The 13,429-nt window shown below is 43.0% G+C and overlaps 1 protein-coding gene across 4 annotated transcripts in view; it reads right to left on the bottom strand.

The window, feature by feature from the left end:
* Positions 1–13,429, bottom strand: part of LOC140204233 (cysteine and histidine-rich domain-containing protein 1) — a 44,201-nt gene that overhangs the window by 28,365 nt on the left and 2,407 nt on the right. The window contains exon 2 of one of the 4 annotated variants that reach the window (XM_072270774.1): positions 8,023–8,158. The exons of the other annotated variants lie outside the window; for them this stretch is intronic. Coding sequence (XP_072126875.1) covers positions 8,023–8,071 — 49 coding nt within the window. The 5' untranslated portion in view covers positions 8,072–8,158. The remainder of the gene's footprint in view (positions 1–8,022; positions 8,159–13,429) is intronic. 4 annotated transcript variants of the gene reach the window in all.

The raw sequence follows: 13,429 nt of genomic DNA, 5'->3' as shown, positions 1-13,429 counted from the left end.
TGGAGCATCTGAGACATCTTGGGGTCTGTGTCCATAGGACACTCAAAGCTACTCACAGGTTGACAGTGTTCTTAAGAAGGCATATTGTGTGTTGGCATTCATCAAACATGGGACTGAGTTCAAGAGCCGTGAGATAATATTACACCTATATAAAACCTTGATCAGACCCCACTTGAAGTACTGTGTTCAGTTCTGGTCACCTCACTACAGGAAGGATGTGGATACTATGGAGAGAGTGTAGAGGAGATTTACAAGGATGTTGCCTGGATTGGAGGGCGTACCTTATGAGAATAGGTTGAGTGAACTTGACCTTTTCTCCTTGGAGGGACGGAGGATGAGAGGTGACCTGATAGAGGTGTACAAGATGATGAGAGGCATCGATCGTGTGGAAAGCCAGAGGCTTTTTCCCAGGGCTGAAATGGCTAACACGAGGAGGCATAGTTTTAAGGTGCTTGGAAATAGGTACCAAGGGGATGCCAGGGGTAAGATTTTCAATACTTTCTCCTTTGGCTCCTCCCACTTCCTCCAAACTAAAGGTGTAGCCATGGGCACCCATATGGGAACTAGCTATGCCTGCCTTTTTGTTGGCTTTGTGGAACAATCTATGTTCCGTACCTATTCTGGTATCTGTCCCCCACTTTTCCTTCGCTACATCGACGACTGCATTGGCGCTGCTTCCTGCACACATGCTGAGCTCGTACTTCATTAACTTTGCCTCCAACTTTCACCCTGCCCTCAAGTCTACCTGGTCCATTTACGACACCTCCCTCCCCTTTCTAGATCTTTCTGTCTCTATCTCTGGAGACAGCTTATCGACTGATGTCTACTATAAGCCTACCGACTCTCACAGCTGTCTGGATTATTGCTCTTCTCACCCTGTCTCTTGCAAAAATGCCATCCCCTTCTCGCACTTCCTCCGTCTCCACCGCATCTGCTCTCAGGATGAGGCTTTTCATTCCAGGACGAGGAAGATGTCCTCCTTTTTTAAAGAAAGGGGCTTCCCTTCCTCCACCATCAACTCTGCTCTCAAACGCATCACCTTCATTTCATGCACATCTGCTCTCACTCCATCCTCCCGCCACACCACTAGGAATAGGGTTCCCCTTGTCCTCGCCTACTACCCCACCAGCCTCCGGGTCCAACATATTATTCTCCATAACTTCAGCCACCTCCAATGGGATCCCACCACTAAGCACATCTTTCCCTCCCCACCCCCCCCTGCTTTCCATAGGGATCGCTCCCTACGTGACTCCCTTGTCCATTCCTCCCCCCAATCCCTCCCCACCGATCTCCCTCCTGGCACTTATCCTTGTAAGTGGAACAAGTGCTACACATGCCCTTACACTTCCTCCCTTACCACCATTCAGGACCCCAGACAGTCCTTCCAGGTGAGGCAACACTTCACCTGTGAGTCGGCTGGGGTGATATACTGCGGCCGGTGCTCCCGATGTGGCCTTCTATATATTGGCGAGACCCGACGCAGACTGGGAGATCGTTTTGCTGAACACCTACTCTCTGTCTGCCAGAGAAAGCAGGATCTCCCATTGACTACAAATTTTAATTCCACGTCCCATTCCCATTCTGATATGTCTATCTACGGCCTCCTCTACTGTAAAGATGAAGCCACACTCAGGTTGGAGGAACAACACCTTATATTCCATCTGGGTAGCCTTCAACCTGATGGCATGAACATTGACTGCTCTAACTTCTTCTGCTAATGCCCCACCTCCCCCTCGTACCCCATCCGTTATTTATTTATATACACACATTCTTTCTTTCTCTCTCTCTCCTTTTTCTCCCTCTGTCCCTCTCACTATACCCCTTGCCCATCCTCTGGGTTTCCCCCCCTCCCCCTTTTCTTTCTCCCTGGGCCTCCTGTCCCATGATCCTCTCATATCCTCTTTGCCAATCACCTGTCCAGCTCTTGGCTCCATCCCTCCCCCTCCTGTCTTCTCCTATCATTTTGGATCTCCCCCTCCCCCTCCCACTTTCAAATCTCTTACTAACTCTTCCTTCAGTTAGTCCTGACGAAGGGTCTCAGCCTGAAACGTCGACTGTACCTCTTCCTAGAGATGCTGCCTGACCTGCTGCGTTCACCAGCAACTTTGAAATGTGTCACACAGAGAGTGTTGGGTGCACAGAAAGCACTGCCGGTGGCGGTGGTGGAAGCGCATACAATAGGGTCTTTTAAGGGCCTCTTAGATAGGTACATGGAGCTTAGAAAATTAGACAGCATGCGCTAGGGAAATTCTAGGCAATTTCTAGAGTAGATTACATGGTCAGCACAACATTGTGTTATAGGTTTGTGTTGTGTAATGTGTTATAGGTTTCTATGTTTTAGGTTCAACAACCCTATCAATGTGTGTGGCAACTTTGAGGGATATATGGAGATGGACCCCAAGATCCCTCTGTTCCTCCTTCCTGATAATAACCCTGTATTTTGCTTTCAAATTTGACCTTCGAAAGTGAATCTCTTTACACTTTTCTAGGTTGAACTTCATCTGCCTCTTCTCAGCCCAGCTCTGTATCCTGTCACTGTCCTTTTGCAATCCTCAACAACTTTCTATGCTATCCTCAACACCACCAACCGTCAAATCACCTGAAATCTTACTAACCCACCCTTCCACTTCCACATCCAAGTCATTGATATAAAAAAAATCACAAACTGCAGAGGGTCCTAGGACAGATCCCTGCGGAACACCACTGGTTACCACCCTCCAGGGAGAATACGCCCCATCCACAATCACACTCTGCCTTCTATTGGCAAGCCAATTCTGAATTCACACAAACAAATTTCCATGGATTCCATGCCTCCTGATATTCTGGATGAGCCTACCAATGGGAAACCTTATCACAAGATCACAAGACAAAGGAGCAGAAGTAGGCCATTCGGCCCATCGAGTCTGCTCCACCACTCCACCATGAGCTAAACTATTCTCCCATCTAGTTCCAATTTCCGGCTTTTTCCCCATATCCCTTGACACCCTGGCTAATTAGATACCTGTCAATCTCCTCCTTAAACACCCTCAATGATCGGGCCCCCATAGCTGTATGTGGCAACGAATTCCATAAATGCACGACCCTCTGGCTAAAAAAATTTCTCCTCATCTCTGTTTTAAGTGGGTACCCTCTAATTCTAAGACTGTGGCCTTTTGTCCTGGACTCACCCACCAAGGGAAACAGCCTTTCCCTGTCCAACCCTTTCAACATTCAAAATGTTTCTATGAGATCCCCTCTCATTCTTCTATACTCTAATGAATGCAGTTCAAGAGCCGACAAATGCTTCTCATATGTTAGCCCCTGCATTCCAGGAATCATCCTCGTAAATGTTCTCTGAACTCTCTCCAACATCAGTATATCCCTTCTAAGACAGGGGGCCCAAAACTGCACACAGTATTCCAAATGAGGTCTCACCAGTGCCCCATTGAGCCTCATCAACACCTCCTTACTCTTATACACTATTCCTCTTGAAATGAATGCCAACATAGCGTTTGCTTTCCTTACTGCCGATCCAACCTGGTGGTTAACCTTTAAGGTATCCTGCATGAGGACCCCCAAGTCCCTTTGCACTTACGATTTTTGAATTTTCTCCCCATCTAAATAATAATCTGCCCGATTATTTCTTCTTCCAAAATGTACAACCGTACATTTCTCAACATTATATCTCATCTGCCATTTCTTTGTCCACTCTCCTAAACTGACTAAGTCTCTCTGCAACCTTTCTGTTTCTTCAACACTTCCTGCTCCTCCACCTATCTTGGTGTCATCCGCAAACTTAGCCACAAAACCATTGAATCCATAATCTAATTCATTGATATACATTGTAAAAAGAAGCGGCCTCAACACCGATTCCTGGGGAACACCACTAGTAACCGGCAACCAATCAGGATAGGATCCCTTTATTCCCACCCTTTGCTTTCTGCCTATCAGCCAATGCTCCACCCATTCCAATATCTTTCTGGTAATTCCATGGGCTCTCACCTTATTAAGCAGCCTCTTATGCTGCACCTTATTGAAGGACTTTTGAAAATCCAAAAACACAACATCCGCAGCCTCTCCCTTATCAATCTTATCTGAGATTACCTCAAAAAATTCCAATAGGTGGGTGAGGCAGGATCTTCCCTTCATGAAACCATGCTGGCTTGGGCATATCTTGTCATGCACCTCGAGGTATTTCATAGCCTTGTCCTTGAGGATCGACTCCAATAACTTTCCAACCACCAATGTCAGACTAATAGGTCTGTAATTTTCTTTTTGCTGCCTCCCTCCTTTCTTAAACAGCGGAACTACATGTGCGACCTTCCAGTCCTCCAGAACCATGCCAGAGTCTATTGATTCCTGGAAGATCATTTCCAATGCCTCCACAATCTCCAAAGCCACCTCCTTCAGAACCCGTGGGTGCACCTCATCCGGGCCGGGAGACTTATCTATTCCTAGTTCATTTAGCTTCCCAAGCACTTTCTCTCTAGTAACCTTGACTGTACCTAATTCTATTCCCTGAGACCTCTGGCTATCAGGTATGTTGCTGATGTCTTCTACTGTGAAGACTGATGCAAAATACTCTTTTAGTTCCTCTGCCATCTCTTTGTTACCCATTATAATTTCTCCAGCATCATTTTCAATCGGTCCTTTATCTACCGATGTCACTCTTTTACTCTTCATATATTTTTTAAAAACTCTTAGTGTCCTTTTTTATGTTAATTGCCAACTTCCTTTCATATTTCATCTTTTCTTTCCTAATGACTTCCTTAGTTTCCTTCTGTAAGTTTTTAAAAGTCGTCCAGTCCTCAGTTTTCCCACTAATTTTTGCTTCCTTGTACACCATCTCTTGCTTTTATTTTAGCCTTAACCTCTCTTGTTAGCCACATTTGTGCCATTTTTCTATTCATGATTTTCTTTTTTCTTGGAATATATTTTTCCTGCACTTTCCCTATTTCTTGTAGGAATTTCATCCAATTCTGCTCTACCGTCCCTCCATCTAGCTTACTTTTCCAATCTACTTGGGCCAGTTCCTCTCTCATACCATATCAAATGCCTTACTAGACAGATAGATAGATAGATATACTTTATTAATCCCGAGGGAAATATGGTTTTGTTACAGCCACACCAACCAAGAATAGAGTGTAATATAGCAATTACAAAAAACCCCAACAATCAAACACCAAAATGCAAACTATGCCAGATGGAAAATAAGTCCAGGACCAGTCTTTTGGCTCAGGGTGTCTGACCCTCCACGGGAGGAGCTGCACATTCGATAGCCACAGGCAGGAATGACCTCCCGTGCCACCAAGTGTTGTATCACGGTGGAATGTGGCCGAAGTCCAACGTCCAACTTAAAATCCATATACACCACATTCATCAATGTGTCTTGTCACATTCTCAGTTAATTCAATCAGGCTCGTGAAGCATAACTTGCTCCTTACAAAGCCATGCTAACTAGCTCTAATCAAACTTGCTTCCCCAAATGCTCATAAATCCCGTCTCAAAGAATCTTTTTCAATAATTTTCTGATCACTGAAGCAAGACTCACTGGCCCGTAATTCCCAGGCATATCCCTACTCTGTTTATTGAACAAAGGAATAACATTTGCACCATCGTACAACTCCTGTGGCCAAGGAGAATGCAAAGATTATTGGCAAAGGCACAGCAATCTCTTCCCTCATTTTACATTGTAACCTGTGGTATATCCTATCCGGTCCTGGGGACTCGACTATCCTAATGGTTCTCTAACATTCCAGCACATGCTCTTCAATGTTGACATGTTCTAATTTATAAGCCTGCTTTACACTGTCCTAATAGTCATCAAAGTTCCTCTCAATGGTAAGGCCCCTCTTATTGGTTATTTTAACTACATGTTTTCACTAAAATATTCTTTAACTACATGTAGTTTTATGCACTTTTATTATCTTATTGGCTAAGAGGAGTCAGTTTTATTAGATTGTGTACTTAACATTTCAATAATATTTGAATAATATTGTATATATATTGTTTGGTTAAGCATTCTCTGTTATTTAAAGAATTCATTAGGGGCTATAGGTATAAATATATAAATGACATACGTCAACACGCCACCACATCATGAGCATGCCTCACTAAAATTTTAAAATGAAATGTACACATTCCCCCAGGATCCTGTATTTTTCTTTCAATTTGTTTATGTTTTGGAGACACAGCAAGTCACTTGGGTTTTAAAAAAGTGCTGCAAGACATTCAAGTGAAAAAAATTGCAGCACCTTTTTTTCGTAAGATAAGAAAGACATTAGAGTCTTTTTTTTAAAAAAGGCAAAAAATGGACAAACTCGCGGATTCAAACAGTGAGTACTAGGTGATAGTATCATAAATGTTTTAAAGAAGCAGAAAAGGTTGGCTGCATTAGAAAAAGTGACACATTTGATTGCACAACAGATAACTGGATATTGTATGCTGAGCAAATTGAGCAGTATTTTGAAGCAAATGAAATTGCAAATGAAAAGCAAGTGCCAGTTTTGTTGAGGGAGATTGTGCTTAAAGGCATACAGTTTGCTTCGAGGATTAACTACTCTAACCAAACCAGCTGAAGAGCTCTTATTTAGTGAAAGTAATGCAGGGACCATTGTTGATTGCAGAATGCTTTAGGTTCATAAGCAGAATCAAAAGAAAGGGAAGTCCATTTCAGCATACTTGGCTGAATTGAAGATATTGTTTGAGCATTGTCAGTTCAGTCATGGGGTTAATAATGCACTGAGAAATTATTTAGTTTGTGGAATCTTACCAGAAAGCATTCAAAAATGGCTTGTAACTGAAGACACAACTTATATTCAAAATGGCAGTTGAAATTGCTGTATGAGTGGAAAAGGCAGAAACGCAAGTGCATTGCAGCCAGGAATGAAAGTGAGCATGAACAAACCTGGAACGTCTAAACAGAAACCTGCCTTGCTGAACAAATTGTGTTACCATTGTGGCAAGGGACCACATACACCAGACCAATGCAGATTTAAAGGTGAAACCTGCAGAACTACAACAAAGTAGGACATAGTAAGAGCATGTTGGGCAGAAAAAAATAAATAAATGGACTGCACAGGAAAGAGAAAAAGATAAAAGGTCAAGTTGCAGTTTCAAAAAGAGCACTAATCTGCATGCTGTTGATGAAAAGTCTGATAATGATGAGAGTGATGCAAGACTGGGTAGCCTTTGAAAGCTAACAACAGGCAAGCCATATGCTTACACCAGAAGTGAATGGCAAATTAACTAAAATAGAATTAAACAGTGGCTCAGCTGTTTCAGTCATTCCACAAAGTGAGTTTGAATGCCAGTTCAAAGATACTGAACTGAAGCCTGCAGATACCCAACTAAGAACTTTTAATGATATTCGTAACAGTGAAATACAAAAAGTAACAAGCCACAAGCCACATTGGGCTTGTATGTGTTAAAAACAGGAGTGCCAGCATTGTGGGGATGTGAGTGGCTTAGACAACTACAGCTTGATTGGAGATTCATCCACCATTTGCATGCGACATCTCCAGGTATAGAGTGAACTGAATGCAAACTAAGAAAGGCAATGGATGATGCCACAGAAGAGCTTAAGGAGACATTGGAAAATGTAAACATATCAAGGGTAAAATAGTGTTAAGTGAAAATGCCAAACCCAAGTTGTTACTGGTAAGAATGAAAAGAACATCTCCAAAATCTCTAGACAATGTTAAAATGATTAGAAGACTATGAGCTCAGAGCATGATGCAACAAATGTGAATTCTTTAAACCAAGCATCACTTACTGTGGTCACACCATTGATGCACAAGCAGAACACAAGTGTGCCGAGAAAATTCAAGAAGTGCTGGATGCCCCAAGGCCAAAGGATGTGTCACAGGTGCTGTGCTTCTTGGGACTTGCCGTTTACTAAAACAGATTCCTGTCAAATGTGGCTACTGCACTCCACCCCTTGAACTTATTACTACAGATCGGGAAGAAATGACAGTGGACAAAGCAGTGTGAAGTGGCTTTTCAAAAGTCAAGGGAAATGGTGACATCAGACACTGTACTCACACATGATGATCCCCATCGTCCAGTGAAGCATGCCTGTGATGCCTTGCATTATGGTATACTGCAGGTACAGTCATGTCACATGTCATGAGTGATGGATGTGAACGCTCCATAGCCTTTCATTCACCTTCCCTTACCACTGCAGAGAAAAATTATGCACAGATTGACTGAGAAGCCTTGAGTTCGGTTCGGGGTGTTAAGCATTTCTACCAGTACTTGTATGGAGAGAGTTTACCTTCATTCATCAACCACTAGTGTCCATTTTCAATCCACGGAAGGGTGTTCCACATACTGCAGTAGCAGGAATACAGAGATGGGCTCCGTTTCTTGAAGGACACAATTACAAGATTGAATTCAAGAGGCCAACTAATCATGGAGGTGCTGATGGATTGTTCCATTTACACTTGGAAAAGAAACTACCTGAAAATTTAGTAAAAGGACACCTTTCCTGACATATTCTCCCTAACACAAATTGAAAGTCTCCCTATTACGGCAGAGATAGAAGCATAGAAACATAGAAAATAGGTGCAGGAGTAGGCCATTTGGCCCTTCGAGCCTGCACCGCCATTCAATGTGATCATGGCTGATCATCCAACCCAGAACCCTATACCTGTCTTCTCTCCATACCCACTGATCCCTTTAGCCACAAGGGCCATATCTAACTCCCTCTTAAATATAGCCAATGAACTGGCCTCAGCTGTTTCCTGTGGCAGAGAATTCCACAGATTCACCACTCTCTGTGTGCAGAAGTTTTTTCCTCACCTCAGTCCTAAAAGGCTTCCCCTTTATCCTTAAACTGTGACCCCTCGTTCTGGACTTCCCCAACTTCAGGAACAATCTTCCTGCATCTAGCCTGTCCAATCCCTTTAGAATTTTATACGCTTCAATAAGAGCCCCCCTCAATCTTCTAAATTCCAGCAAGTATAAGCCTAGTTGATCCAGTCTTTCATCAAATGAAAGTCCTGCCATCCCAGGAATCAATCTGATGAACCTTCTTTGTTCTCCCTCTATGGCAAGAATGTCTTTCCTCAGATTAGGGGATCAAAACTGCACATAATACTCCAGGTGTGGTCTCACCAAGGCCTTGTACAACTGCAGTAGTACCTCCCTGCTCCTGTACTCAAATCCCCTTGCTATGAATGCCAGCATACCATTCACCTTTTTCACCACCTGCTGTACCTGCATGTCCACTTTCAATGACTGGTGTACAATGACACCCAGGTCTCATTGCACCTCCCCTTTTCCTAATCGGCCACCATTCAGATAATAATCTGTTTTCCTGTTCTTGCCACCAAAGTGGATAACCTCACATTTATCCACATTAAATTGCATCTGCCATGAATTTGCCCACTCACCTAACCTATCCAAGTCACCCTGCATCCTCTTAGCATCCTCCTCACAGCTAACACTGCCGCCCAGCTTCGTGTCATCCGCAAACTTGGAGATGCTGCAGTTAATTCCCTCGTCTGAGTCATTAATATATATTGTAAACGACTGGGGTCCCAGCACTGAGCCTTGCGGTACCCCACTAGTCACTCCCTGCCATTCTGAAAAGGTCCCGTTTATTCCCACTCTTTGCTTCCTGTCTGCCAACCAATTCTCTATCCACATCAATACCATACCCCCAATACTGTGTGCTTTAAGTTTGCACATTAATCTCCTGTGTGGGACCTTGTCAAAGGCATTTTGAAAATCCAAATATACCACATCCACTGGTTCTCCCCTATCCACTCTACTAGTTACATCCTCAAAAAATTCAATGAGTTTCGTCAGACATGATTTTCCCTTCACAAATCCATGCTGACTTTGTCCGATGATTTCACCGCTTTCCAAATGTGCTGTTATCACATCCTTAATAACTGACTCTAGCATTTTCCCCACCACTGATGTCAAGCTAACCGGTCTATAATTCCCCAGTTTCTCTCTCCCTCCTTTTTTAAAAAATGGGGTTACATTAGCCACCCTCCAATCCTCAGGAACTAATCCAGAATCTAAGGAGTTTTGAAAAATTATCACTAATGTATCCACTATTTCTTGGGCTACTTCCTTAAGCACTCTGGGATGCAGACCATCTGGCCCTGGGGATTTATCTGCCTTTAATCCCTTCAATTTACCTAACACCACTTCCCTACTAACATGTATTTCCCTCAGTTCCTCCATCTCACTGGACCCTACTATTTCTGGAAGATTATTTATGTCCTCCTTAGTGAAGACAGAACCAAAGTAGTTATTCAATTGGTCTGCCATGTCCTTGTTCCCCATGATCAATTCACCTGTTTCTGACTGTAAGGGACCTACATTTGTCTTAACCAATCTTTTTCTTTTCACTTATCTATAAAAGCTTTTACAGTCAGTTTTTATGTTCCCTGCCAGCTTTCTCCCATAATCTTTTTTCCCTTTCCTAATTAAGCCCTTTGTCCTCCTCTGCTGGACTCTGAATTTCTCCCAGTCCTCAGGTGTGCTGCTTTTTCTGGCTAATTTGTATGTTTCTTCTTTGGAATTGATACTATCCCTAATTTCCCTTGTCAGCCACGGGTGCACTACCTTCCCTGGTTTATTCTTTTGCCAAACTGGGATGAACAATTGTTGTAGTTCATCCATGCGATCTTTAAATGCTTGCCATTGCATATCCACCGTCAATCCTTTAAGTGTCATTTGCCAGTCTATCTTAGCTAATTCACGTCTCGTACCTTCAAAGTTACCCTTCTTTAAGTTCAGAACCTTTGTTTCTGAATTTACTATGTCACTCTCCATCTTAATGAAGAATTCCACCATATTATGGTCACTCTTACCCAAGGGGCCTCGCACGACAAGATTGCTGACTAACCCTTCCTCATTGCTCAATACCCAGTCTAGAACGGCCTGCTCTCTAGTTGGTTCCTCGACATGTTGGTTCAGAAAACCATCCCTCATACGTTCCAAGAAATCCTCTTCCTCATCACCCTTACCAATTTGGTTCACCCAATCTACATGTAGATTGAAGTCACCCATTATAACTGCTGTTCCTTTATTGCACGCATTTCTAATTTCCTGTTTAATGCCATCCCCAACCTCACTACTACTGTTAGGTGGCCTGTACACAACTCCCACCAGCGTTTTCTGCCCCTTAGTGTTACGCAGCTCTACCCATATCGATTCCACATCTTCCCGGCTTATGTCCTTCCTTTCTATTGCGTTAATCTCTTCTTTAACCAGCAATGCCACCCCACCTCCTTTTCTTTCATGTCTATCCCTCCTGAATATTGAATATCCCTGAATGTTGAGCTCCCATCCTTGGTCACCCTGGAGCCATGTCTCTGTGATCCCAACTATATCATATTCATTAATAACTATCTGCACTTTCAATTCATCCACCTTATTACGAATGCTCCTTGCATTGACACACAAAGCCTTCAGGCTTGCTTTTGCAACACTCTTAGCCCTTATACAATTATGCTGAAAAGTGGCCCTTTTTGATTTTTGCCCTGGATTTGCCTGCCTGCCACTTTTACTTTTCACCTTACTACTTTTTGCTTCTACCCTCATTTTACACCGCTCTGTCTCTCTGCACTTGTTCCCATCCCCCTGCCACATCAGATTAAATCCTCCTGAACAACAGTAGCAAACACCGCCCCCCCCCCCCAGGACATTGGTTCCAGTCCAGCCCAGGTGCAGACCATCCTGTTTGTACCGGTCTGACCTCCTCCAGAACCAGTTCCAATGTCCCAGAAATTTGAATCCCTCCCCCTTGCACCATTTTTCAAGCCATGTATTCATCTGATATATCCTCCTATTTCTACTCTGACTAGCACGTGGCACTGGTAGTAATCCAGAGGTTATTACCTTTGTGGTCCTACTTTTTAGTTTATTTCCTAACTCCCTAAATTCACCTTGTAGGACCTCATCCCGTTTTTTATCTATATCGTTGGCACCTATATGCACTACGACCACTGGCTGTTTACCCTCCCACTCCAGAATGTCCTGCAGCCGCTCAGAGACATCCTTGACCCTTGTACCAGGGAGGCAACACACCCTCCTGGAGACTCAGAAACGCCTATCTATGATCCAAAGGGAAACCAGAAAAGACCACACACTGTCTCAGATCTACAGGGCAATCCTAAGTGGCTGGAATGTGCAGCAGAAACTCCAGCTTCCCCATTTTTATCAGCGTGGGGACAAACTTGCCTTTGATCGAGGTTTCCTTATGTGGTAATTGAGAATTGTTGTACCGTCCAAGCTGAGAGCTAAAGTATTGGAAGAGCTACATAGCAGGCATCTAGGCAAGGTCAAAATGAAAGTGGTGTCTTGAAGCTTTGTCTGGTGGCTTGGAATAGATCAGCAGATCGAGAAGCTTGCCATGTACCATTCGGGATGCTAACATGTGCAGAAGAAAGGTGTCCAGAGCTGTCATAACCACTTCCTGCAGTCCCAGAGTCAACTCCTACAACCTACAACCACCATTGAGGAGGCCCCAGAACCTGAGATTGCTTCACAACCACAAGTTGCTCCTTCCAGACAGAGTGACCTCCCTTGTCAGGAAAAATGTTATTCCACTAGAGTAAGAAATCCTCCACAGCAATTCAATATTTAGGCCTGAATGGGTCAATTTAAAATTTATTATGCTGTGGATGATTGTATAGTAGTGGTATTATATAGTATACTTAGTTGAGGTGCATTCTATATCAAGTTAGAGTTTATAGCTAAGGTGGGAGGATGATTATCTATTTAATATTTCAGTAATATTGAGATATATTGTTTGGTTAAGCATTTTTGTTGTTTAAGTAATTCATTATGGGATATATGTAAAAGTATGTGAATGGCATACGTCATTACGCCACCACATCATACGTGCACACTTTGCTTAAAAGCAAAAATGAAGTAGACATGCATCTCCCCACTCCTGTGTTTTCCTTGCAATTAGTTTTATGTTCTTGAGTTACAAGACATAACTGTTACTGTTGAAAATACGTGCAGACATAGGGCATGTTATTAAGATGGTTTTCAGGAAATATAGTGGGAATGTTCGAAGGGATTTATGCTCATATATTTTCAATATGGATCAGGCAATTTCATTAGGCAATCAAACAAACTCTAGATGCCGGAAACCTGAAATAATTTTATGTTTTATTTGTTATCACTGTCAGCAGCTATAAACAATAAACTTCAGTTATGAAAAAGAGCTAAACGTTAGATCTACATAATATCAAAAGTCAGAATTGTATTTCCTACATCAACTCAGGATTACAACCTGCCTCGAGAGCTGCTGATTCAATTCTATTCAGGAATAATCCAGTCTGTTCTCTGTTCGTCCATCACTGTCTGGGTTGGATCAGCTACCAAACAAGACAAGAATAGGCTCCAAAGAACCGTCGGGGCTGCGGAAAGGATTATTGGTGTGAAGCTGCCCTTGATTCAGGACTTATATGCATCT

This window comes from Mobula birostris, chromosome 10 (genome assembly GCF_030028105.1).
Source record: "Mobula birostris isolate sMobBir1 chromosome 10, sMobBir1.hap1, whole genome shotgun sequence".
Classification (NCBI taxonomy): Eukaryota; Metazoa; Chordata; class Chondrichthyes; order Myliobatiformes; family Myliobatidae; genus Mobula; species Mobula birostris.
This window is presented reverse-complemented; position numbering and strand designations above follow the sequence as displayed.